Below are 25,423 nucleotides of genomic sequence, written 5' to 3'. Positions count from 1 at the left end.
AGGAATGAAAATGGCGGCCTCCCAGTCTCCGGCCAGAGGAGCCCAGAGCTGGGGCCCCACTCCTCAGTGCTCCCTCAGAGAAAAGCCATGAGTCTCTCCCATCTCCCTGGTCTCTGGCCGCGCTCCGTGCTCACCCGGCCTGTGACTGAGCTTTTCTGTCTCTGGCGCTTGGCCCCGTTTGGAGTCTCCAAACGCAGCAGATGCCTGCAGCGTGCTTGCGCGCCGCTTCTCCCAGAAGAGGAAAGATCTGCCCGGATCCCCGGATCTACCATTTGTGCGTCCCCTGCTTGAAGAGCAGTGGCCCGGCTGTCCTTGGATCCCGGTTTAAGGTAAGCCCAAGCTGAGAGCCCCCTCCTCGGCTCCGTCTCTGCCGCCCGCTTTCCCGCTCCGATACCTGGGAGCTCTGCCACACTCAGACACCCCCGGTCATTCTGTGACCCTGCGGGAGACCACACTGTCCTCGCGAGGGCTCCATCCCGCTTAGCCTCCCGAGTGACGTCCCTCCGTGGAGCCGACTTCTAAAAGTTCTGATTTTGTGCTCGCTGCTCCGCCGCCCCTCCCCCCGCGGTCTATCTTCCCGTTCGTTGCCTCGGATTCACTTCTCCGCACGTCCTACCTTCCAGAAAGCGGTCGATTTTCCATTCCTGGAATGGCTGCTCTTCTCGTGGATCTCCCGTTGAGTTTGTAGGCCTTCCGGATGGTTTGTTGACTCTCCGGCTGAACTCCTGGGACCCCACCCGATGACGGCCCCTGTTGCTCCGCCATCTTGCCGCCGCGGATTTCCTTTTAAGATTTCCCTAATCCCTTTCTCACAGAATGTTTTGTCAGGCACCAGGCTATATGCACGCTTTGTGGAGAAATCACTAATTTCGGTGCCCCAGAAAACCATTTTCTTTCTGTTTTACCTCATTTCCACCCTTAGAAAATCAAACTTACAGCTCAGTGCTGATACGGCGAGGCAACCCTTCTAGGCCATGTCAGGAGGCAGGAGGTGCCTCTCGGTTGCCTTGCTGGGTTTGGTCTTCCAGGCTTCTTAGCACAAAGGCCTGATGTTTAATCGTGCACACAAACTGCCACCTTTATTTCCAGACCCCCCCCCCCGCCATTCCCCCCACTCCCCGCCGAGGAATGCGCATTGCTCTCTAGAGACACCAGCAGGTTTCAGTGTTTGCTTTTCCTGGGTGGAGCTCAGCCTGCCTTTACTGCGCTTTTTCCTTTGCTTCCCCACGTGCAGGTGCCAAGGTAAGCTGGAGGCATTAGTATTCACACTTTGTGGGAGTACCAGAGGGAAAATATTATTTCTCATAAATGCTCAATAATTATAGTCTCTATTGCATCCAAATCTATACCGTGGCACATAGTGGAAAGGTTTTGGATTCTCCATGGAAGAGGCGACAGACACTTGCAGGCAAAAAAGGCAAGAAAAAATATATACATCATCAGAGAAAGACAATTTCTCTGTATAAACGTAGGGAGAGAGATGCTGGTGAGCCTGGGAGCACCGGGTTTCCTATTGCCTTTATGGTTCATGGTCTTCCCAAGTAGCATTAACTTTCTGAAAAACTGAGCAGATTGAAAAGGCCACTATTAGCAAAGCATATTTCTGCAGGAATAAGTATTCATAGTAATTCCCGCTCCGATCTAAGGGGTTCGGCATTCTCCCTCTATAACAGATGCTAACTGGAACAGATGAAGGGTGTTGCTGCGGGGGAGGAGAGTAGCCTTCCACTTTCCGTTCTGATTTCCTTGGATGTAATGAAATTCCAGCCACAGGAGATTGTTACCCGCTCCCCCTGGACTGGGCTTTGGTGGTGGTGGTGCGTGTGACTATTTGGCATTTTGCAACTAAGACCTGAGTGATTCTTCTTGGAAATTTAACTCTTTAAAAATTCCCAAGGGTGTTAGATACTATCTTGCTTGGGGAGAACAGATCTGGAGTGGGGTGGGGAAGAAAGATGTACTCATTTGAAGGCATTTGATTTCTTCATTATTTTATCTTCCCATGGACATGATTTCATAACAATTTTTTTTTTCTGGGAAAAATTCACAAGAATTAATGTGGAACCATTAGGCACGGATTCCTGCCTGAGGTCTGGATATGAATTCCAGAGACCAGAGGACTTATTGATGTGTCTGGATGTTCGGGCCCTCAGAGGGGGCTTAGCAACACATTTCCTGGATTAAAGCGGCATGAAAGTTTAGTCAAACAGCAAGCCCGTTTTGTCAAGGTAGGGAAGCCATTTAGAAGGTAAGCTAGCTGGTGTTACTTTGATGATGAAGTCAGTAGTGTTAAGTAGAACAGGGTGGGCAAACTTTGGCCCACAGGCTGAAACCTGACAGCTCTCTGTTGTTGTGAATAAAGTTTTATTGGCACAACCCCCCATCCCCTTTGTTTCTGTATTATCCAGAGGCTGCTTTTGAACTACAACTGCAGGGCTCAGTGGTGGCACCAAGACAGTCTGCAAGGCGTAAAATATTTCCTTCCTGCCCTTTGGTAAAGAAAGGTTGAGGACCCTTGAATTAGAAAATTAACTAGTTTGGGGCACCTGGGTGATGCAAGTGGTCAGGTGTCTGCCTTTGGCTCAGACCATGATCCCAGAGGCCCAGCTGGGTTTCCTGCTCAGTGGGGAGCCTGCTTCTCCCTCTCCCTCTGAACCGCCCTCCTGCCTGTGCGATCTCTCTCTCTCTCAAATAAAATTAATGAAATCAAATTCTTTAAAAAAAAAAAAGAAAAGAAAATTAGCTAGTTGTTGTTACCTAAACTTTTTGAATCATTGTTAAGTCTTTTGTCTACACGTTTAGACAAAATTGTGTATCAGAGGTGCTGTATCTGTAATAAGATGTTGGAAGGCAAGCCATGTGTGACTTCGGTTGATAAGAGGAAAAGGCCACTGAGAATGCAAGAAACCTAGATGCGGGCGCCTGGGTGGCTCAGCGGGTTAAAGCCTCTGCCTTCGGCTCCGGTCATGATCCCAGGGTCCTGGGATTGAGCCCTACATCAGGCTCTCTGCTCAGCGGGGAGCCTGCTTCCCCCCACCCCCCACTCTCTCTCTGCCTGCCTCTCTGCCTACTTGTGATCTCTGTCTGTCAAATAAATGAATAAAATCTTTAAAAAAAATAAAGAAAGAAAGAAAGAATCTAGATGCTACGTCTGTCTGACATCCTGACTTCCGCTTTGCTCTGTAAATTTTTGGCTGAAAAACGGCTTTAACTGCTCAAAGGAAAGGCCCTTCTCTCCAGCTACTTTATGAAAGCCCAGTGTTTCACTTCTCGCTAGATGAAGGTCTTGTGGAAGCTATCTCTTGCTTAATCACCAAGGTTCATTTGAGACATAATTTGGAGAACGTTTCTATCAAATCACGTTTGGACCGGGCAGAAAAGTTTTCAGTTGGCAAAACCATCAAAGAGGCTATGATAAGGAATCACTTCCCCCTGCCCCGGACCGAGGCAAATGTGGGATCACCCAGAAGTAATAAGTAGAGCTTTGCCCCGAGAGTGGTGCTGGGCAGTCCGCTAAAAAAATCATCTATTTAAAAAAACACGTAGTCGAGGGGCTGTGCACTCATAAACCCGTTCTTCAGTAGAGAAGTACTTAAGGCGCAGTAAGTAGTTTAAACAAAATTAGTGGAAAAACACGGAGTTAAGGGAGCAAGAGATCAGGTTTTCTGGGCTCACCACACATCAGGTGATTTAAGCTAAAAATGGCTTAAAATACCGCAATCACTTGAAACGCCTTACATAAACTGACCAGGAATCTGGGGCATTCAGGCTAAAGACAATTTTCTTCTCCTCAAGATAAGGGATGGGGAATTAGTCATAGGGTATTTCCAGATAATGTAGTTAACATCTCATGTAATATTAGGTGGACGGGGAGCTCTGCTCTCGGGCCCAAAATTGCTCCTGCCAGTTCTAATAAGGAATGTGTGTATTTTTAAAGTCTGGGTGGCCACTCCTGAGTCATTTTCACAATATGCCTCCCTTTGGTGTGAAATGGGGCAGAAAGTGCCCCCGGCGGCTGTTTTGGTAACATGTTCAGACATTCATTCATTCATTCATTCATTTTCGCTCACCCATTCATTCATCACATGGTTCCCAGGCCCCTCTACCAGGCGCGGTGCTAAATGCTGGAGGGGCGCGAGCAAATAAAATCTCATTTTCAAGGGGCTTATCGCCCAGCGGGTATTTTCTTGTCATCTAGACAGTGCAAGGAGTGATTCGACAGCAGAAAGAGATGTGGGGTTGTACCCAGTACAGTCCTCATTGGCCGAGGGAAGGTGCAGTGTGGAAAGATTTCTCTTGAGGTGGCAAGGGGACTCAGAAACACCACCGAAGCTGGTCAGCGTGACTCTCTAGGTTTATAAAGGCAACCTTCCTCTCACTTTGGTTCATTTATTTATTGAGTCAGTTAATTATTTTACCTCTCATTTAATTTCCTACGTGAAGCCCGACCCCTTTGCTGATTCTCAGTATAAGAGAGACAGAATGGTGAGGAGAACATGAACTTAGGGCCCAACCATTCCTCCTCACGTCTGAGTCCCGACTCTGCCTGTTACTGACTGTGTGTCCTTGGGCAAGTTGCTTAACCTGTCTGAGCTCCAGTTCCGTCATGTGGCTGCAGGACTGAAATGAGGGACTAGCCACTGCTACAGCCAATGACTGGGGAGAAGGTGAATGACAGCAGAAGGACCCCCACATGACCCTTCTGCTACTTCATTTTGGCTGGTGAATGGAGAGAAGTTGGCCTAGGTGGCCGTGGACCCCTGAAGGGTTTCTAAGGTTTCTAATCTTCTGCCCGGTCTGGCCTCTGTGATCCACAGACAAGGCAGATGCTTTCCATTCTCACTGGGTCGTATGCTCTTTCTGGTGCTTTCTGTGGGAATCTCGAGATGCACAGTAGAAAGCACAGGCCAAGTTCACAACCAAGTGCAACTTCTGCATTTGGGTGCCCAGCTATGGGGGCCTGGAAAGTGAGGACCATAGGGAGTGCCCCAGAGGAGCAGGAGGATCTGTGTGAGAACTCCTGGCGGTGGGACGGAAGCTCTCGGTTTCCCGCAGCAGAGGCGGCTTCAGTGGCGGTAGGGCCTTTCCCCTGACCGGCCGCCTGCTGCCGTGTCTCGGCTGTGCTGTGTCATTAGGTCTCGCTGGCACTTGGGTCAGGAAGTGGCCTGAGGAAAAAGCTTCACAGGTGGGCCAGTGCTTCTGAGACTTGTCTTCAAGGAAGTGCCCCATCTCCCTTCCCTGGGACCTCCGATGATGAGAGGTGGCGGTCACCCAACAAGTTAGATTTCAGAAGTCGCCGTCTGTGTTGTCTCTCCATGGATAAAGCATGCTTTTCATTTAGGCTTTTAAAAAGATTGTAAATAGCACCCCCAGCCCCTTTTCTCAGTGCAGGTCACCCCACCAGCCAAGGACCCTAGGTCAGACCCTACTGATTTGGTGGGAAGAAAGGACCCCTTCCTGGACCAGAGACCAGTCAGGATCCCTATAAGATTTCCAAGTCCAGCCCCTCTCACCAGGGTGGAATGGGGGTGGTGAGGCTCAGTCAGTAGGTCAGCAGGATTATGGTTCTGCCTCATCCATGCCTTGGCTTGAGCCCAGTTTCACACCTGCTCTGCTACCTTCCACAGAATCCCTGTGGACATGGTACCTGTTGGTTCTTCCCCCACATAGGCCACTTACTCCCCACCAGGTTCCGCAGTTTCTTCAGGGCTTGCCCTCTGCTTGGTGGAGGTGCAGTCTTCTGGCATCACTGGTATCGCAAGGGTAAGGGGACACATCACAGTGTCAAGGCCCTCTACGAGGTCGCATCTCTTCTTCTGGAGTGCGCCTCTGGACAGCCCTCTAGTCCCAGAGGACAGGGCTCCAGAAGGCAGGCCCTGAGCCCACTTTCCTTCGCGGCAGAGTGTCTGCGGGCCCAGAGCCTCTCAGAAATCTGCTGGAAAGCAAGCTCGGGGCCTAGAGGAAACTCCCTGGGACCCACGGAAGCATCTTAGCTTCTGGCCTGCTGTGCTCCTGTGGCCTTTGGAGCCAGAAGGCACGGGCTCGACTCCCAGCTTGGCCACTAAACACAGTCTTTCATCTCTGTGTGTCTCAGTTTTCTGGGAGCTTGGGGACGTCATCACAAATCTACTTCCCAGCATTGTTGCGAGGACAACACACGTGCGGGGGGTGTGTGTGTTGAGAGAGAGGGAGAAAGCAAGCCGAGGTCAGTGTCTGGCACACGGAAGCACATACAGTGTAGCTCTGCTGGGGTCACAACTTGTAGAAAACAACTGTGTCAAAGTCAAACCAACGATCTCTTGGAAAAGAAAAAAAAAAATCTGGCCAGTGGTTTTGTTTATGCAGCAGCTGAGTTTGAGTGATAGACTTTTCCTCTGCCCTGCAAAGGGTGTTCAGTCATTCTGCCTTCATCTCCTTAGAAATACTCACTGAGCGTATACGCTGTGCGCCAGGCACCAGACGGCCAGAAAGCCCTCTCACCCAGGTCATGGTCTCCAGCACACACAGGACCGTCCGGTAAGGTTCAGGATGGGCAGTGAAGGTGAGGACAGGTGTCTGTTACAGGAGGTGACATCTGAACTTGGTCGTGAAGCAAGGCGTCTCACGCGCACTTGCCCCACATGAGCTCTCCCTGTGGACACTCCTGCAGAATGGTCAAGCCTTCCGGGTTCTCTTCTCCCCGGTCCCAGCCGATGTCACTTCTTCAGTCCCCAGGTTGTGCTGTGTGGATCGCTCAGTTCCGAACACCTCCCCCTCCTGTAGGCACAGCTTTGCGGAGTCGGGAGTCAAGTCACCACTTCCCCATCTGCTTCCCACCTTCCAAAATTCTTGCTGGTGTTTCCTGATCATGGAGTTAAATGGTTTCTCCCCGCCCGCCTTTATGATGCTTCTGATAGAGTTTCTGGAGGGACTGCAGGCAACAGTGCCTGCATCCACCATGTCTAACCAGAAACCCCGTGACGGCTATGCTTTCCTCACCACACCGTCACCCCCAGGCAGAAGGATGAGAAAGGATGGTGCAGGCAGAGAGCAACGCGGGCCCCCAGGGCTGTGCTGGTATTTCTCCGACCGCCACGCTGTTCTCATGCTGGAGCGGGTGCGATGTCCGTGCCAGCTCCGTGTAAGCGCCGTGCACACATAGTCTGATTTAGTCGTCAAAATCATTCTCTAAGGATATCAGCATCTCAGACTTACAGATGAGAAGACAGCTTCGGAAGGGTCAAGTATATTTCCCGAAGCCGGACAGCTGTCTCAAGTTGCAGGTTGGCTGTCCAGGCGGCAGACTGCGGCCGGGGTTGACGTGCAGGGTCGGCAGGCGGTGCCCTTGAGAGCCATGCCTGAGGGGCAGGGGGGCGGCAGGGGGGCGCAGGGGGAGGACCGAGCTGTGATGTGATGGCAGCCAGCCTCCAGGAGTCTGAAGCCAGCGTGGCCCTTCGGAGAGGTGCTCGACCGGAACAGGGAGGCCAGGTGGGCACGGAGCCGGCCCGCCTTCTAGAGGGGCGTGTGCTTGGGCAGGGCAGCTCCCTTTGGCGGAGAGCAGTTCCCGAAGAAAAAGACTCGACCCTCAGTGCCCAGCCGCTGGAGAAATGAGTGGCCCCGGTCCCGAAGGGGGAGGCTCGGGAACACCCCAGGGCCCCTGCTAGAGAGCCACGTGCTCACTGAGAAGCCTCCGTGACTGGAGGGTCGTTCGTGGGAGTGGGTACGGGGAGAGAAGAAAGGGAGAGGACAGAGCTAGATAGGTAGGCTGTCTTGTGTAGCCCGGGAACTGGTACCTGGCAAGGGGGCTGGTGCTGAGGGGGATCATAGTTAAGTCAGATCAGACAAGCACCGTGTTTAGGGGCAGAGCTCCAGATGGTGGTCCGTGGGATCCTAGAGCAAATTGGGCCAGCTCGGTTAGCTTGACATGCTTGATACTCATATGTCAGGGATTTCAGCTGAGGAGGGAGAGACCATTTCACTCCTTTCTGACATTGTTGGTTTCTCTTCCTTGTTTGTAAAGGGTATTCCTCCCACCCAGGAAAGATTGGGTTAACTCGGGCAGCAAAGCCCCCTTTGTTTAACATATTCCCTTCGAAAGCAGGGACAGTAGTATCATTAAGTTCTGGGACCGACTGTTCTCGTGCAGTTTAATCAGAAGAAATCTGTGCGTTTATCTGAGGAAGTACCATAAACCAAACCCAACTTCGAGGTTTATCGCCTTTGATAAAGTCACAGCGGTGGGTGCCGTGTGCACAGACACCTTCCTCTTCTCTCTGACCTTGCCGGTTGGCGGACAAACCGAACCAAAGGGCCTTCAGCTGAAGAACGTGTCCCCTAACCGTGTACTGGAAGCTCTCAGACACCAGTGGGTTATCTCCGCTCACTGGGCTTGCCCTGTTGGGCAAAAGGAGTAAATTCTGAGTTTATATGTCCAGCTTCCACGAATACCAGAAAAATAATATTTCATTGTCTTGAGACTTCCGATCGGACGAGTGGTCCCTGTCTCTTCTCCCTGACACCCTACCTCCCCCAGTGTACATTCCCTCCTCCCATAGCTCCTTTCCTCACCCACAACCCCACAGAGTCCCAGATCCTATATCACTCAGTGGGAGACATGGTGGGGGGGCCACACACATTTGTTATGATACATGGATGCCAGCTAAGGCAAGAAATGTGTGGTTTTCAAGGATGCTGAACGCATAGAGAACACAGTTCTCAGGGAGCTGGGGCATGAGGAGGTCTGGAGTTGGCGGATCTCGGTTCGGATCCTGGCACTGCACTTCAAGAGCTCTGTGTAACCTTGATCAAGTTCTAGGTCCTTGAACCTCAGTTTCTGCACCTCTGAGGGGAGGTCATAAATGAGATGCTGTTGCCGAGTTTCTAGAATGACGTTTAGGACTCGTAACTGATTCAGTCTGTGTTGGCGACTACGGCTACCTCGAGCTGGGGGAGCCACCTGAGTGGAATTAGCTTTTAGGTTATGGGGACCAACTTGAACCAAATCTGTGTGTCACAGGTCCACGTCACGCCGACCCCCAGGTGTCCAAAATTGGTTTGCGTTTCTACTTCGCCGCTGCACCTGACATGCCCCGGTGGTTTTATGACCTTGGGGTCCTGGCCTGTTTTGTCCTTCCTCATGATCTTCAGAAGATCCCACAGTCCCTAGTGCCGTGTTCCGTGGGCCGTTCCCCCGCGTGCTGGGCGCGAGAGCCCCGTCCCACACCAGCTCCCGCAGGCTGACCGCGTGTGCCTCTTCCCAGCCCCACACTCGGACGGTCATGTTGAGGGTATTTCCACCATGGGTTTTGGCAGAAACTGCAGCTCAAAGTGCCCTCTCCCCTCTATGTTCCAGTGAGCCTGTCGCTAAACATTAACCAATCGTCACCAACTCTGCTTTCTGGGTCGTGTCATCTAAGCAAAGCAAAGCACCTCATGGGGAAAGTAAGTTTTAATGATCTTGCTTGACTCCTCACCCCCACAAAAGGATGGCTGTGGTGGTGACCCCAGACTCCTGATGGCCTTAGAAACACCAGACAAGACCTACAGCTTTGCAATTCGTTTATTCATTCTCTGGATTTCCTATTCATTATGGTGGAAACGTGAACACCCAAGACACGGCCACCATGATGGTGGGAGGCGGCTCACGCGTGGGCCCCGGAGATGGCAGTGGTCCTGAGTCCGGAGCCCTGGCATTCCAGTGAGCAGGAAGTTCTACTTCTCAGCCTCGAGGGAGGGGTTCAACGGCACTGAGATCCGGAGCAGTTACGGGTCTGCCCTTGTCGGTGGTGCGGTTTGACTCAGCTGGCCCTTCACCAGAATCGGGGAATGAGAAGCAGCTTTAGAGAACAGTAGAAAGGAGAAACAAGTAAGGAAAACAGACACAGCCCCTTTTCAGTTACGGGGAGGTTGTCCTGGGTAAGACCTGCTCCCTCCTCTGCGATTCCTGGGAGCCAGCGCGTGGAGTCACTCTCATTGCGTTTTCACGCGTAGCGGAAGCCCTGGCCTCCAACCCAGTTTTAACATCGGACTCGGGCTCATGAATCTGGGTTGCGTCTATGGAACAACTAACTGGAGATGTTTACCTGCCCCTGGGCAATGACAAGTGTCACTGTGAAGGCCTGGCTTCTGTGGCCCAAGATGCCACACAGCAAAGAGAGAAAGGGCTTGGGCAGCTCAGGTTCGAATAGCAGCACCACCACTTACTAGCTGTGAGACCTGGGGCAAGTGGCTTAACCTCTCTGGACCTCAGGTGCTGTGTCTGTCAAATGGGAGCACGGCAAATGGGGTGGCGCCCACGGAAGATGTCACGCGAGCACAGGATGCTCAGACACTGTTAGCTTCATACTGCTGTCGCAAGATCTACTACAGTGATTGTGTAAAGTCTTGAACCACAGATTTACGGTGCTCCTGTGTCCATCTGGCTGCGAGAACATTCCCGTTTCTCTTGCTGCCACTGTCAAGAGTTGGGGTTCTGGAGCCCATGGGATTGGGTTCAGCTCCCGACTCTGCCACTTGGTCTTTGACCTTTGTCTCTTTGGGAATCAGGCCCTACCTGTAATTTGGCTTAGTGGCCTCCAAAAAATCTGGCCCGGGTGGGACCCTTCCTGAAAGCAATTAAAGCCACGTGGATCCCTTAGCACAAGGCAGGCAGGTGGCACAAAACCAGAACTCAGTAAACAAGGATTATTTGTTAAGTCATTTTACTTGTTGAGACTCAGTTTACCTATAAATAAAATGTGGATAAAGCTGCTTCCAGAACGCTCTTGCAAAAATTCTAGGGCTTGGCTAGAATGTGCCCCCGAAGCTATCGTGCCCCATAAGGATTCGTACATGAAGGGGCCTGCATTGTAAACTCAGATGATTAGGAATCCAGAGGGGGCCTCCGGTGGAGGACAGATTTTCAGGCACCTTGACAGTTCGAGGGCCGGCTACACCACTGGCATGTATCCTCTCCGACACCTTGTTTGTAGGTACACCTGCCTTTTCACAAGCCAGGGAGTTCTGAGAGGATGACTCCTATCAGGTGTGGCAGCCGGAGGGGGAGAATGCAGAGTCAGATGTTCCTCAGTGTACCCCGTTGTCATGAGTTCAGCGTTTCTCCAAACTTGGAGGGCGGGAGTGCCGGCTGCAGTCGGCTGGTCACGGGCCCACCCTGGTGCCTCCTGCCAGACATTAACCTGAGCATTGCCAGCCTCCAAGACCTCCTTTGCCTGAGAAGCAATTGGTAGGAGAGGAACATCGCAGGGGAAGGGCCTCAGGCCCTTTCAGGGGTATGTCCACAATCATATGGGGGCAAAAATGATTACCCCCCCCCTGCCCCCGAGGCGGAGGACACCAGTCCAGAAGCCAGGGGGTCTGAGGACTGAGAACTGGAGCTCAGGTAGGAGGAGGAGGGTCCCTGAGGCTCTACCGGAAGCAGCTTGGCCATTAGAGGGATTAAATCACCCAGGTAGGGGATGGGCACCGTCTGATTGGGGTCAGAAGGAACATTAGTCAGGAACTAGAACATGGGCTTTGAACCAAGACCAGCTCAGTTTGGATCTTAGCTCTGACCCTTCCCAGGTGCATGGCCGTGAGTGGCTTTGCCGCTTTCGCCGGGCTCCATGCTAATACCTACCTGGTGAAGTGCCTGTGAGAACTGGAAATACTAACAGGTCACTGTCATTGTCGTTATTGTTTTGTTGTTGGTGATGGTGGCTGGGATTGGACCAGCCCTCTCTAAGGCAGCTGTCCAGCGGAGACTCAGGGACTCGATGTGTTTGGAAGGAGGGAGATTAGCGGACTCGGAGGCGCCAGCTGCTCCAAGACAATAACCCAGCAGGGCGGCCTGCAGCAGGTGAGGTGCTGGGGCAGGTGACAAGTGAGTCCAGAGGGGGTGGGAAGGCAGATGTGTAGGCTTCGTATCTTCTAGGGTTTGAAGGGAAAGAGGTGGGTGTGCTGGGTCAGCTGGAGGGGAGTTTCCTACTGGAGAAAAGTCTGAATGTGAAGTTAGGAAGCAGGGTGTGGTTGCTGGGAGGGCACCCTACCTCAAATCATCAGACTCGGGCTGGAATGTTCTTTTAGTCTCTAAAATTTGGAGTTGACCAGTGTCAGATGGAGGACTGTGAGGAGGAGGACAGGCCGGGCCGGAAGGTTGCCCATTCAACCATCTCGTGCCCTGGTGTGGCCCGGACCCCAGCAGCCCCCGCCTCCCCCTGCGTCTGACACCGGTACTGCCTCCCCGTGCCGCTCTGCCGCGCTCTCTGCGCACCGCTCCGGCTCGGACTTCTGGGTCCGCATCACAGACGCTCTCGTCAGGCTGGAAGGCATCAGCGCCGCCGACCCCAGCCAGCGGGAACGCTCCTCCGCCTTCAGGACCTCAGAAACACAAGCTGAATGAAATAGCCACCAAGTGAATGCGTGCCCATTCCCCTCCCTTCGCACACAGGTCACTTTCGCCCTTGGGAGAACTGATTTCTGGGCTGAGTCGGGGACCCTACCTCCATCTGCCTGGGGGAGTAGTATGGCAAACCGGTTTTCATGTTTTGAGGTAAAAATCTGGCAGAATGAGAGGGCTGGGGTTAAGTGCCCAGGAGGTAGAACAGAGATGCACGTGGACCCTTTATGGAAGGGACGCCTGAGGCAGGTGGGCGTGAATTCCAGAAGGATGTCACCACTTACCAGGTGGAGGACTTCAGGCTACTCAGTGATACGTCTGTGCCTCGGCTTTCTCATCTGTAAAATAGGAATCCTACCCCACAGGGAAGGATGTGTATATCTTCCCAACGTTTTATTATAAAAGCTTTTAAGTAGAAAACTTGAAAGAGTATTGTAGCAGCCACCCAGCTACCCAACACCTAGATTCTGTATTTTTACTGCACTTTTTTTTTTTTTAAACTGCACTTGCTTGCTCACCTCTGGGTCCATCTGTCTATCCCTTTCTCTAGCATCATTGCACAGGGAGATGTGAAGATTTGGAGGAGATATGTGTGAAGGGCCTGGGGGGCAAGAGGCGGGCAGTGGTGTCTCGGATTTTATAGCACTTAAGTAATCGCGGCCCTGGTTCATATGTTGCTGCCTCAGAGACATGGACGGGAACTTGGGTCTGGTTGCTACGGCTAGGGAACCAGGGGAGCAGTGGACTCCGTGACCAGCGTGGCACCCAGAGACGCTGGGTAAGGCTGGTGAGAAAGACGGCTGCCCCTTGAATGTGGAAGGCAAAAACGGCTTCAGCTCCTGGGCTGTTGTCACCCTCCCACACTGCCACCCGGACGGCAGAACTCGCCGGTCTTTCCTTCTCCCCCAGTCCCTGCATGGCGGAAGAGGCGATACTGTTCCTTGTTAGAAGAGAGGCTAGAAGGAGTCTCTCCCAGCCCACGGTGAATCCAGACGGTGTTCTAGAGGGAAAACCGCAGGGAGCAAGGGCTGGTTCTTCCCTCGCTTTGCGGGCGAGTGGGCTCGGGTTTGTAGGGGACGCCGGAGCCCGCTCCGTTTTCTAAAGGCCTAACTTTGCAGCCTTCTTCAAGGGCTCCAGAGAGTTCCCTGTGCCATCAAATTAACTTTGGACACTTCAATAAAAAAGTCCCGAAGGAAACTGTCAATTAATGCATTTACACTGAAGCATCATACTTGGGGAAAACATCTTCAAACACAGACGCTGTTTTCCAACCATTAAAAAGTTTGTGTGCTGCTTGGTTTCCATAGATACCTGAGGTAATAGCCTCCTTCCCCTCATTGAAGAGTGAGCGGCGCTCGATCTCCTTTGCCTTTTTTTTTTTTTTTTACCTTAGTCTTTCATGCCTTTTTCCTCCTTCCCCATTTGTGAAAACAAAAGGTAACTACATTGAAACCTGGCAATGAGATTTGTCTGAGGAAGACAGCTTGATTTATAAGCTCAAGGGACTTCATTTTTGCTCACCTCCTTATCATTTCATGACTTCGACAAATAGTGTTGTTACCTGCAGGGAAGAAATGGAGAATTTTCATTTGATCAAGTGATTCCCACGGTCCATCAAACACATAAATATACTTGAAGGGGGAATGTTCATGCTCTGTTGAAGAGCTGGGTGTGGAACAGAGGTTGGCAAACGGAGGCCAGTGGGCCAAATGGGGCCTTCTGCTTGCTTTTGTAAATAAAGTTTTATCGGACACGGTCACATCCATTGGTGAATGTGCTGTCTGAGGCTGCTTTCCTAACAACAGTGGCGGATTGGAGTTGTGACAGAGACTGTAGGGCCCACAGGGCCTAAAAGAGTGTCTCTCTGACCTTTCACAGAACAAGCTGACTCACAGGAAGGAATCAGGGTTTGGGAGGCATTTAATAGTTTTGTCCCTCTAGGCTGTGACTCAGTTTCTGCATCTTTGAAATGGTAACGACAGGGTCTTTTCGCAGGGGTTGCAGAGGGAAAGCACCTAGCACTGTGCTGACACGTAGTAGGGGAGCAACAAATACGATTTTTTTTTCCCTTAACTCCAGATTCTTTTGCTAGAAGAATCCGAAGACGCCTATCTTATGAGTCTAGAAGTTCTTTAGGAAACCCAAGGACAGTGGTTAGAAACGAAAGCCAAGTAGTTCCACATCGTTCCTGGCCCAGGTGCGTGCCCTTGTCTTCTCCCGGGGAGAAGGGCAGGGAACACGAGTGGAGCACTGTTCAGGGATGAGAAAGCAAACAAAAGAAACCACAATCATCTAGGAAGAAATCTTTAATTTCTATTCAGCTTGAAAGAGTTTGAGAGACTTTTTTCCTTTTAACAAACCAGTTCAAGTACATGCCTTCAGATTATAAAAGTACCTGAAATTGCCTAGAATATCAGCATGCATAGCTTGTTAGTATTTACATATATTTACATAGGGAAACAAGAGAAAGATCTACAGTTATTTACAGTCTACATAGGAGAAGAGAAAGGCAGCCTAATTGTATTTCCTAAAATACAGGAGATGAGTAGTCAGCACATGCATATTTAGAGAATATTTGCATGATAGAATACAATTAAAAAAAAAAGACATACCTTTGTAACTTTCTATGCTAAGGTGTTGTATAATAAAGGTAATTTTTTTTGTTTGTTTTGTTTCTAGTCTATTTGCATCGAGTGCTTTAAAATGTTCACTAACACCGAGGCAGAATTATTTACCCTGGCAATTAAAGCAACAGCACACACGATCATTTCCTACTAACTAGCAACAAGCTGCTGGTGAATGAAATATCTATTGTTTCTCATTACCCATCGACCACTGTGACGAGATCTCTCTGTGTAAAGGCAGTGCCTAAGCTATCACCATTAATTATGGAAGTAATATAAATGAGACGCTCTCCACAGTATGTTCTAAATGAAATATTAACAAGGCCAGCGTCTTTGAGCCTGAGAAATGATCTGTTGTAGAGAGCTCGCTATGAAAACGCACAAACCTAACGCAAACAGCGGGGCCGGGCATGGGTGCCTGCCTGTGAGATCCGAATGATCACCAAGTCTATTTTTTTTTTTTTTTCATTCGTTTCTGGAAGACAGAGTTAAGAGTTAATTTCTGGCGGTGATGTGGCCCCATCAGAAGACCCTGTGGGTTTTACTCAACCCCCACCCCACCTACTCATGCCTTTCAGTACAATGTTGTAGCATATTTCTGTGACCTGGGTGTAAATGAACGGTCTACCTTAAAATCTAAACAAACAGCTTGTTTGGGGTTTGCCCTGAAATCTGGCTTGCTCACAAAAGCAGTCAGCTCTTGGTTTTCTAAAAGAGCCAACGTGGCAGGCCGACTCGGCAGGGTCAGTCCATACAGCAGAGAAGGGGGGAGCTTTTGTTTCACCTGTACCGTGAAGACACTCTTCGCACCATTATATTGAAACAGAAGCCATTAATTCTGCCTGGCAATTATTTCAAAGGTTTATTTTAGTATACGTGGCAAATACAGAGGCATACAGTTATATACAGTATACAGAGCTAGCTATAACTGAGGATAAAGGAGTAAAAATGTAAAATGTTTCAAATTAACACACGCTAAATATCTTCTTTTATCTTTTATAAATACCCACTAGTCCTTCAGCGCTAGCGTCGGAGGCAGCCCGGTTGGAAAATTCCAGTAACCGGCCATCAGATCTGTCCCATGTGGAAGGATGATGCATATTTTAGTGGCCAGTTTCTATGGCTCTTCTGCTTAGTGGCTTCACGTTGACCCATGGAACAATGGGTACCCCAGTGCGTTTTTCCGTCCCAGCAAGGGAACGCCCCATTTGGAAAGAAACTGTACTTTGAGCAATGTGGGTCATCCAGGCAAGACCAGCATGGAATGCCCCGGGGGCTTCGTTCACGGCTAGGAGACGGTCAGTGGCATCCTGTCGTTCGTTGTCTTACGGGGACCATCTCTCAGGCCCAGTTGGTCGTAGAATGCTTTTGGCGGGCACAGATGGAAGGGGAACTAAGCAGGAGTAGGACTGCCCACCCGGATTGTACCTGAGCCGTTCCTCTTCCTTCCCCTCATGTGGTACGCCACCCCCTGCCCCAACCTCCTCCCAGAGCAGCTCTACAGTCTCAGAAAACAGCAGGTCTTAGAAAGATGAAATCATTCTAAATATTTCTCCTCCACTCTTTTGAGACCAGACATAAATCTGTCATGGAGCCCTTGGAACATTTATGGCAGGGATTCTGGAACACAGAAGAGGTATGAAAAGGGCCTCATTTATTTCAAGGGAAAGTTAAGAACAGTTCATTGAATTCAAAACACAGGTCCTGTAAAGCCTACCAAGGTCAGTGCGTCCTTCAATCCCGCTGATAGTCTAAGTGAGAAGCCACCCGTGCCTGGCCTTCCCGGAATAAACATGGCTTTGGGCCTCTTTGGATGGTTGGGATCGGCTGCCTTTTTCTCCCCAAAACTTAAGGCTAGTGAAGACAAATATATTCTTCTGTTTAAAAAAAAAAAAAAAGTCCTTTCCAGCTTTCCATCCTGAACCTACTAGTCTCTGAACTTGTTCCTACAAATCCTTCTCAGCGCCCGTCCTGACTTTCCATCTCATTCTGCCCTGGTCTCCAAGTCATTTTCTTAAAACTCCATAATGACCTTGCTAGAAACATGGTTTTTTTGTCATGGGGAATGCTGTGGGGTCTTGTAGTCTGACTTGGATTTGGGGGTGTAATATTTGGGATACCTGAAGTACAAACAAGAAAGGTTTCGGGTCATCTTGCAGACTGTCTCCAAATGGACGCCTGTGGCTGTTTCTCAAAAGATGTGCCACGTTTGTTTTCCGTCAGACATTTCACTCAAGATTCCCTTCACAGTTGCGGGCTCTAGGCTGTTCTGGGACCAGCTGCATTTATGGTCATGGATTGGCCTAGCCCATTGCTTGGTCCTCCCATCACCAAGACCCTCCTCATAGACTGTCCCCAGTGTCGCCTGGGGAATGACACTCCTTCACCTACTGGGGGAGAGACAAGTCAACTGAAAAGAACCTCTGAGGTTTTTCTACACTTGAGAACCTGTTTTAGCAAAGAAGAAAGAAACCTGTTTCCTTGGGGTGGGAGGAGACCATCCTGACCACCGTCAAAGCGTTCCAGTGGGCACGTTCTCTTCCGTCAGGCTGAAAATCTGAACGAGATCTAAATGGATGTTCTGAACACTCTCAGAATTGTAAAACCTCCGCAGCGGAAAGCAAGTATCTGTACTCTTGGTCCTCTTCTCCGTCTTCTATTTGAGAAACTGAGTAGTATTTCCCTTCTGTAATAAATGTTAAGAACAGCCTGTGAGTTTGCAAAACTCCGAAAGGCTGTGAAAAAAAAAAAAAGTTCTGTTTGATGCCAACAGGAAGTATCTGCATGTATCCAAGCCCGGCTGGTGTCAAGCCTCTGTGGGAATCAGCTGTTCGAGATTCGTAGGAGTAAATGTGTTCGGAGCGGATTGGGGGCGGGCGGGGCATGGGGACCGGACGCTGTTCTGCGCACCTGAGGAGCGCGTCCGGTGTTCTCCAAAAGCCACACTCATCCGACACGTATGAGAACGTACCAGATGAAGACTGGCTTAGGTTTCACTGGTTTTGATGTGGTTCAGTTCACGCGCTGAAGAAAGGTCTGTCATCCAAGAGCAGGTTCCTTAGCTGGGCAGATGCGGCACGCAAAGGTGGCATTTTGAATCAGGTGACTTTCTGTTAAGGGCCATCTGCTCCTGGATCTTCTGAGGTGGCGCTGAGTCTTCACTCTTGTTAATCCAAATGGATATAATTTCAATTTAGTTCACTGACTAAATCAACAATGGAAAAATTGTCCTTTTAACACTTGTCAAGGGAACACGACCTCCCGTTTCATCCCAGGCCACGTCGGGGCCTCGCACAGTGGCAGGTGGCAGGGAGGCCCTCACGAGGAAGCTTCCGCCAAGGGGGACACACACACAGCAGGGAGTAGGCAATATGCAAACATCTGCGTCCCGTGTTGGGGAAGGAGGCTTTGCACAGAGGCTGATACGGATTCTGGAGCGGGTGGACCTGCGTGGTGACCCGTGTGGCTTTGGGCATGTTGCTTTTCATCTCTGACGCGAAGCGGCCTCCTCTACAAATGAGGGTAACGGTTGCTCCTGGCTCGGAGAGCTGCGTGGTGCCCGACCGGCTGTAAGCTGTCCGTACGTGCTAGCCATTGTCCCCCGGTCACTGGAAGAGCATGACGATGCGGAGGACAGCAGCCTTTCGGCTGCTCGGTGGTAGAAGAAGGGGGTGACTTTGTGGCCGCGGTTGCGCTCCTGCGGGAGGCCCCTGAGCCTTACTCCCGCAGGCTGACCCCATGAACTAATGAAACACGCGGCACGCGTTGGGGGCTTAGAAGATTGTTCTCTGACGGCAGGCGGGGACCTGATAACATGGGTGGGGGGGCAGTCTGCTTAGGTTTGCCTCGCACGTCGGAGACTGAACCCGTAACTGTTTCTGAGGGACGGAGGTGTACCAGGGTGTCCGGAGAGGAGCTCTGCGACACGGTGCTGCACTTTTCCGGTCGAGTGGTTCCGGACTCTTCTGTCAGGAGTACTCCTGAGAGACAGGGAAAGACAGGGTGTGGCGGCGGCCGCGGACGCCACCTGATATACGTGCCCTCGCCCCCTCGTCTCCACCGCGGCTCCGTCACTGCCGTGTTCTGGAGGACCAGACAGGTGGCTGGTTCTGCACTGGGCGAGTGTTGGTTTGCCTAACAGACCCCAGACAGGTAACAGGGAAAGCATGGAGGGTTTGGAGAGGCACTGGGTTGCCTTCCTGCCATCGCTGTCCCAGGAGTGCAGCACGATAATCACCACCCACTTCCAAAAAGGCTCTCGTTCCTGCCCTTGGGGTTCTGAACTCGGGCTAACTTCCGTGCCATGTTTCTTGACACAACTACTTTGTATTGAACTGGCTGATTTGGCATGTGTCATGCGATGTCCTGGTATCAATATGTCTGTAGTAAAGCAATCTTAGAACATCTCCTACTCTCGAGATCGTTGAATATATAGATATTCCGTGACAGTGTGTCTTTATCTTTTTATACATCTCATAGTGAAATCTACTTTAAGACAGGAATATATTCTTCCTTTTAAGTAAGCATGCGTTTTAAAGTAGAGGAACTTGAAAACTGAATGTTATGTAATATGTGTCCTTATTAAAATGTACGTTATATCAGAGTACTAACCAACGCATCACAAATACCAGCATGGGAGTGGTTTTTTTTCTCTCCCATATATTGTTTATCAGAAGCCTCTGTACCTTTTCCTTTAAAAGAGTCAATATTCATTTGTATTCCATGCTGACAGCTCCAAAGTGATGGCCAGCGGTTATCAAATAAATGTTGATGAAAAGCAGCTACTTAACATTTTCATCCCAACAAAGGGTTTTGGAAGGACAGATAATTTAGATCTCATGGCCTGAACTATAAATAAACAACTGCTTTTTAAATCCCACCTTTCTGTAGTTGCTGATTGTACTACAAATCTGACAAATGATTTCTGAAAGAGAATGATGAACCCTTATTACCAAGATACTCTTAACTTAATCCCAAAAAAGAATCGTAGGTAATTTTACATATACTATAAACATTGATGGCACACTTCTCCTCCGGCGGCTCGCAGATGTTCGACTAGATCAGAAATGGCATTCAGGCATGATTAAAGATCCTGCTGGGCTTCCCACAAATTTTCAAGCCCGGTGTCATCCACACCCTAACTCACACCGTGTCCCCGGGATGGAGCCGCGACACCCCAGTTCCCGGGGCTTGCAACAGCGTGCAACCTACCGGCTTCCGATAAATTGCTCTGAAAAGTTCATTTAGGGGAACCCGCTGCGCCAGTCGGTGTTCGTGTGTCAAGTGTTGCTGTTACTTTATCACGATGGATCGTGCGCAGTGCTGACGGCCAGCAAGACGTTGCTTCAGATATCTTACAGCAGACTTGTTAACATCATTTCCTTTACACGCTCTTTCATCTTTTCCAAGTTATGTACCGATGCCCCAAAAAGTGGCATGAAAGTCATCTGACGGTGATTAAAGGGCTCTTTAAAAATTTTTTTTAAATCAGTTTAAAAATGTCTTATCTTGTATCAGCAGTACTGGCTTATTTACTAATGAGATTCCCCTAATGTGGCGCCATCTCATTCTCATGATAGGCAGACCAAAAAGCTGATGAGCCAAAAATTAGAACTTGTTATTAAACTGTCATCACATCTGATCCTATAAAGATGTCACTCAGAGGCTGCCATGAGTACAGCTGAAAAGAGAATTCCCCGAGAAGCCAGGAGGGGAGTGGGGCCGGGGCTGGGACTGAAAGGTACTGCGAGTACTACTGACGCGTCCAGCCGGAGAGGACAGGGAAGCAGGCGCCCGCTGAGCGGAGCGAGACCCCAGAGGCTGGCTTTGCCAGGCGCCTGCAGCTCACCTGCGCCGTGGAGGACACGGGCTTTGCGTTCGGGGGCCCCTACTGTACCGCGTTCTTCTACAAAGCCAGCCTCGCCGGTGATGCTACTAAGACGGTGTGTCACCGAGCCTTGTGGCAAAGGAATCAAAGCCCGCTCTTGGTAAGAGACGGGGCTTTTCTAAAATGGACGGTTTCCAGCATGGTAGCCACGCATCAGCTGACGTGAAATGAGGTCGACAGCAATTGCTGTCAGGTTCCACGGAGCGCAAAGCCATGCCCCCCGGCTCCCTCGTCAGCCTGATTCTGAGTCAACGCAAGTGTAGAATTTCTCTGCAAAAAGACCAATCCCACAGTACAAGAGTGCAACGTGCTATCATTTCAGAAGGTCACGGTGGCAAGATAGTACATTGGGTTTGGAAGAATTCCGCTTTCTGCTTTCCCCAGTGGCCTGATCTCCGGACTGGAGGGCACCCGATCCCAACGGCGCTGTGGGAGTGCTGACAGCACGAGCGCTCCTGAGCAGGGCCGGGGCCTCGGTTTTGGGGATGAGCTGATGGCAAATCACCTGACCACTCTTTGGTGGTTTTGGCAGCTGCAAAGTAAGATGGAAATCTAAGATATCCAGAAAATTATGCAAAACATCATCTCCACCTGAACTCTGCTAGGAATCGCGGCCGAGAGGGTATTCGGCTTGAGTGAGCGGGATGCGCGTCTCCGTTCTTCCGTTTGTCTTTAGAGGCACTTGGCTTCCCTTTTTCCCCACGTGGGATGCAGAGGAGTCAGATAAACCACTCGAAATTCTTTCGATAAATGTGCCAGGTGCTAAGCTAAGGGTTATTAGAAATGATAATTCAGTGAGAGGAAATTTGGATGACATGAGCTCATTTCCATTACACTTGAGTCACACAAACCAATTCGAAAAGAAATAGCTGAATCCAAGAAAGTAACTGGCTGTCTGGGGAGTGGGCATGGCGAGGGGCTTGGGGAAGTTAAACACCAATTACTGTTTAATTAAATTGAAGTCATGCTGGGTGTTCAAATTCTGAAGTAATGGACTTCTCCAACCCAGTCAAGCACCAGTAATCCTCAAAACTCAAGTCTGGCGATGTCCCGCCCCCCTCCACTCCGCCCTGCTCCCCACAATCCTATCACTTCACTGTGTCTGACCATTTGCTTTGCAGACTAATTCAAATATGACCATAAAAACTGATGCTGAAGTCTGCCGCTACCAAACAAAGAAAAACTCAAGCCTGCTTTACAGCACTTTCCTAAAATTACAACACCTGGAGATCCTGATTCTCAAAATGACCTTGGCGTCCAGCGGTTCTAGAGCACAATCATAGTACGCACAAACCAAACCACCCGGGGAGGGAGGGGTTCTCCACGAAGCTCTCTGCTTGGGCACAACGTCAACCTTATAGGGGCAGGAAAAATGGTAAGCTTTGGATGGGGACAGAAATGCATTTTCCCACTCTGTCAAATGCCCTGAGTGTCTTCTCTAATGGTGACCTTATCCCCATTACCTTTTCCATCCTCTTCCGCCAGCCCCCTCCCTATCAGCTGATAATTAGTTGGGGCGGCGAGGGCTGTGATGCACATAAATAATCATAAGATGCCAGATAAACTGTATTGGTTTTAAATTAGAGCCGTGCCTACTGTGTCTCCCTATGAACACCAGCCTATTATTTTTAATTATGGCTCACAAAGCAAAGTGATTTCTTGCCCTCTTTACAGCATCCCTGACAGCCCCGTGTCAGCCAGGATGATATGGTGCCCCGCCGGCATGCACAGCCCTAGCCACAGCACCAACTGTTACTCAAAAGGGGAACCAAAAGTACTCGATCGGGCTCATCGCAACTTACAAGTTGAGGTGGGCTGAGAAGAAAGGTGCCCCCTTCGTCACTGTCCGATTGCAAATACAAGGTGAATATGACATTAACAGAAAGGTTTTCACAGGCTCTGGATGAATTAATACGTGTGTCGTGCGTCTGCATGAGGCCTGTGTGTATGGCAGGGCGCCGGTGTCTATGTGTGTGTCAGACATTTCCACACAGCACTGAAAACTTCCCCTAGCAGCACCGTGAGCAAAAAATAAAGGAAAGATCTGGCACCAGTCCCTCTCTATCCAACGGGCCATTAGAGTGGTTGGTTTAATTCAGACAGAAGGTTCTAGAAACATCTTGGTGTCAAGTTGCATCATTCGTTGAGAAGTCAGCGGGTTGGGTGCATTTGTTCTTGGGTGCGCAAAAGGATGCTTGCTGTCTTTCTCTCATTCCTCAGAAGAGACCTCTGCTGTGATTGATTGATACGCATATTTGTTTTTGAAGCCTTTTCCTCTGTGAGGTGTAAAAAGGGACACCAGCAGAGTTGGTGAATTTGCTTTCCCAGGATGCCACATTATACCTTGTACAGTCACATGCTGAGCTCAGTGCCCTTGGCCATGCTGAGATCCAGGTACACCCGAACCAGGCAGGGCGAGGCTTGCTAATTCGCAGACAGAATGAAGTCAGCTCATCACCTCTTTTCTTTAAAAAAAATAAAGAAAAAATAATTTTTTTTTGGTCTTTTTGCTTTGATTTCAGCAACAAGGAGCTGCCACCACCGTCTACTGTGCTGCTGCTCCAGAGCTGGAGGGCCTCGGAGGGATGTACTTCAACAACTGCTGCCGCTGCATGCCGTCCCCGGAGGCTCAGAGCGAGGAGACGGCGCGGGCCCTGTGGGCGCTCAGCGAGAGGCTGATCCAGGAGGGACCCGGCAGCCAGTCCGGCTAAGCGCGTGCCTGGTGAGCCTCGGCGCGCGCACCCACCCTGCGCGTCTGCGCCTGCGCAGCTGCCGCCGCTGGACCCCTGCCACCTGACTAGCCAGGGGCTTTCAGTGTCCCCCCCAGCCTGACATAGATCCGCCAGAACAGAGGGAATACGAGTAGTCACGACAGAGGGAAACAAACACCAAGTACCGATGGGGATTGCAGGGCCCGGGGGGACCGTCTCTCTTTTCTGGGGCTGGGCGAGGCTGGCGTCTCTTTGCTTTCCTGGTGGTGGCCTGTTGGAAGGTGAACGCTGAGCTGGTATGCAGGCTCCTTGTGTCACTGTGGAAGCCCGAGCTGTTCTCGTGCATTGCTTACAAGAGCCAGGTGCCCTCCGTCCCACCCACCCCGCCCCCGCCACCCTCACAGCCCCACTGTAGCTAAGAGCTGGCCGAGGCGAGTGTTGATCCTTTCATTCGTCCTGACCAAGCCTGAGTGGGCACAGCAGTGACTGGGGGAGAGAGCTCTGGGACCCCTGTTCCAGCCAGCCAAGAGAGAAGTGACACTTCGAAATGGGTGGGCTAGACACAGCTGGTGGGTCCCAAAGGGCTGGCCCAACCCCCTTGCCAAAGCTGCCCCAAAATTCTTGATAGATTATTACAAACGAATTTTGCAGATCATTCCCTAGACACCTCGGCGGGCAAGAAAGGAAGCATTGTGTCCATGAGAATATACAGGATATGTGGGGGCAGAGGATAAAAAAGTTGTTCCCCTCATTCCTCATTTGCAGTTTCAAGAAGCAACCTGATCGCGGAGGCTCCCAGCCTCCAGGTTATCCTGCTTGAGCGTTTCCGCTTCACCTTCCTCTCCTCCCATCCTATGCTTAATAAAAGAACATGCTTGAATATTATCACCTGAAGTTTGCACTGTCTCTATAAATGTTTGTTTCAGTTTTGTTTTTTGTTTTGTTTTGTTTTTTTAGAAAAGAAATCTAGAGGAAAAATAAAGCGCTTCTTGTAGATGCCAGGAAAACACCGTCTTGTTTCTTCTCAGAGTTTGTTTTGTTTTTGTGCTTTTGTGGCTGTCTGTGGGCCAAGTTGTCTCCCGCGATTAGCATGCCAGCATCACATTTTCTGTTGGAGAAAGAGAGAAAGAAAAGTGACTATTGTTTAATTTCACCTTGAGAGGTTTTGTTATTACTTCTAGTGGGTTCTTTTGGCCCTCAGTGCTTTGCTCCCCCTGTAATTAGCAAGTTCTTGGTGACCAGACAATCTGTGCATCAAAATGGGAGCAGTTGGGGTCTCTTTCCCACTAACCCTTTTTCCCATTCCAGTAGGGATGTAAAGAAATGCACTTTGGCCTGATGGAGGGAATGCTTTTGCTGAAATGCCAGGAAATACCAGGTGTGATATGAAAATCATGCAGATTCCCTGCAAGGCCACTTTGATAGCTCAAACACATGTTTTCCAGTAGGATGCATCATCTAAGTTCTTTGGGCTGAGTGGAGAGGTGACTGCCTCTAGCTAAGCTAAGCTGTAGGCCTTTGGTGAAGGTAGAAGTTAAGCCAGTGCAAAGAAGACATTGGAGTATCATCAGCCAAGGTGATACCCAAACTATCAAAGAGAACCAAGGGAGAATCTGCTGGCTGCCCGTCTCCCTGCACTGTCAAGGTCAGTGGGCTAATTCCCATGTGGACCCTGCATCAGGAGGGTAAGAAGAGACGTGGGGGAACCTGACAAGGAGAGGTGAGTATCCCCCCAAATCAAGAAGCTCAGAGTCAAAGTCTTCATGTAGTCATTCACTCAACAAGCACATACTCGGTGCTACATTGCAGAAATCCAAAGTTGAGGGTAACTGCCCACCTTCCCTGC

The 25,423-nt window shown here is 50.3% G+C and overlaps 1 protein-coding gene across 2 annotated transcripts in view; it reads left to right on the top strand.

The window, feature by feature from the left end:
* The window catches only part of WWOX (WW domain containing oxidoreductase), a 940,194-nt gene extending 915,614 nt beyond the window's left edge, over positions 1–24,580 (top strand). Inside the window, exons 9-10 of one of the 2 annotated variants that reach the window (XM_080829456.1) lie at positions 23,389–23,588; positions 24,343–24,469. In XM_080829456.1, coding sequence (XP_080685582.1) covers positions 23,389–23,577 — 189 coding nt within the window. In that variant the 3' untranslated portion in view covers positions 23,578–23,588; positions 24,343–24,469. Of the gene's footprint in view, positions 1–23,388 lie in introns of both variants that reach the window. The other variant, XM_080829455.1, reaches the window with a different exon arrangement.
* Positions 24,581–25,423: the final 843 nt, after the last annotated feature.

Source organism: Martes martes (assembly GCF_963455335.1).
Source record: "Martes martes genome assembly, chromosome: 17".
Taxonomy (NCBI): domain Eukaryota; kingdom Metazoa; phylum Chordata; class Mammalia; order Carnivora; family Mustelidae; genus Martes; species Martes martes.
Note: the sequence above shows the minus strand (reverse complement) of the source record. Positions and strands in the feature narration are given on the sequence as shown.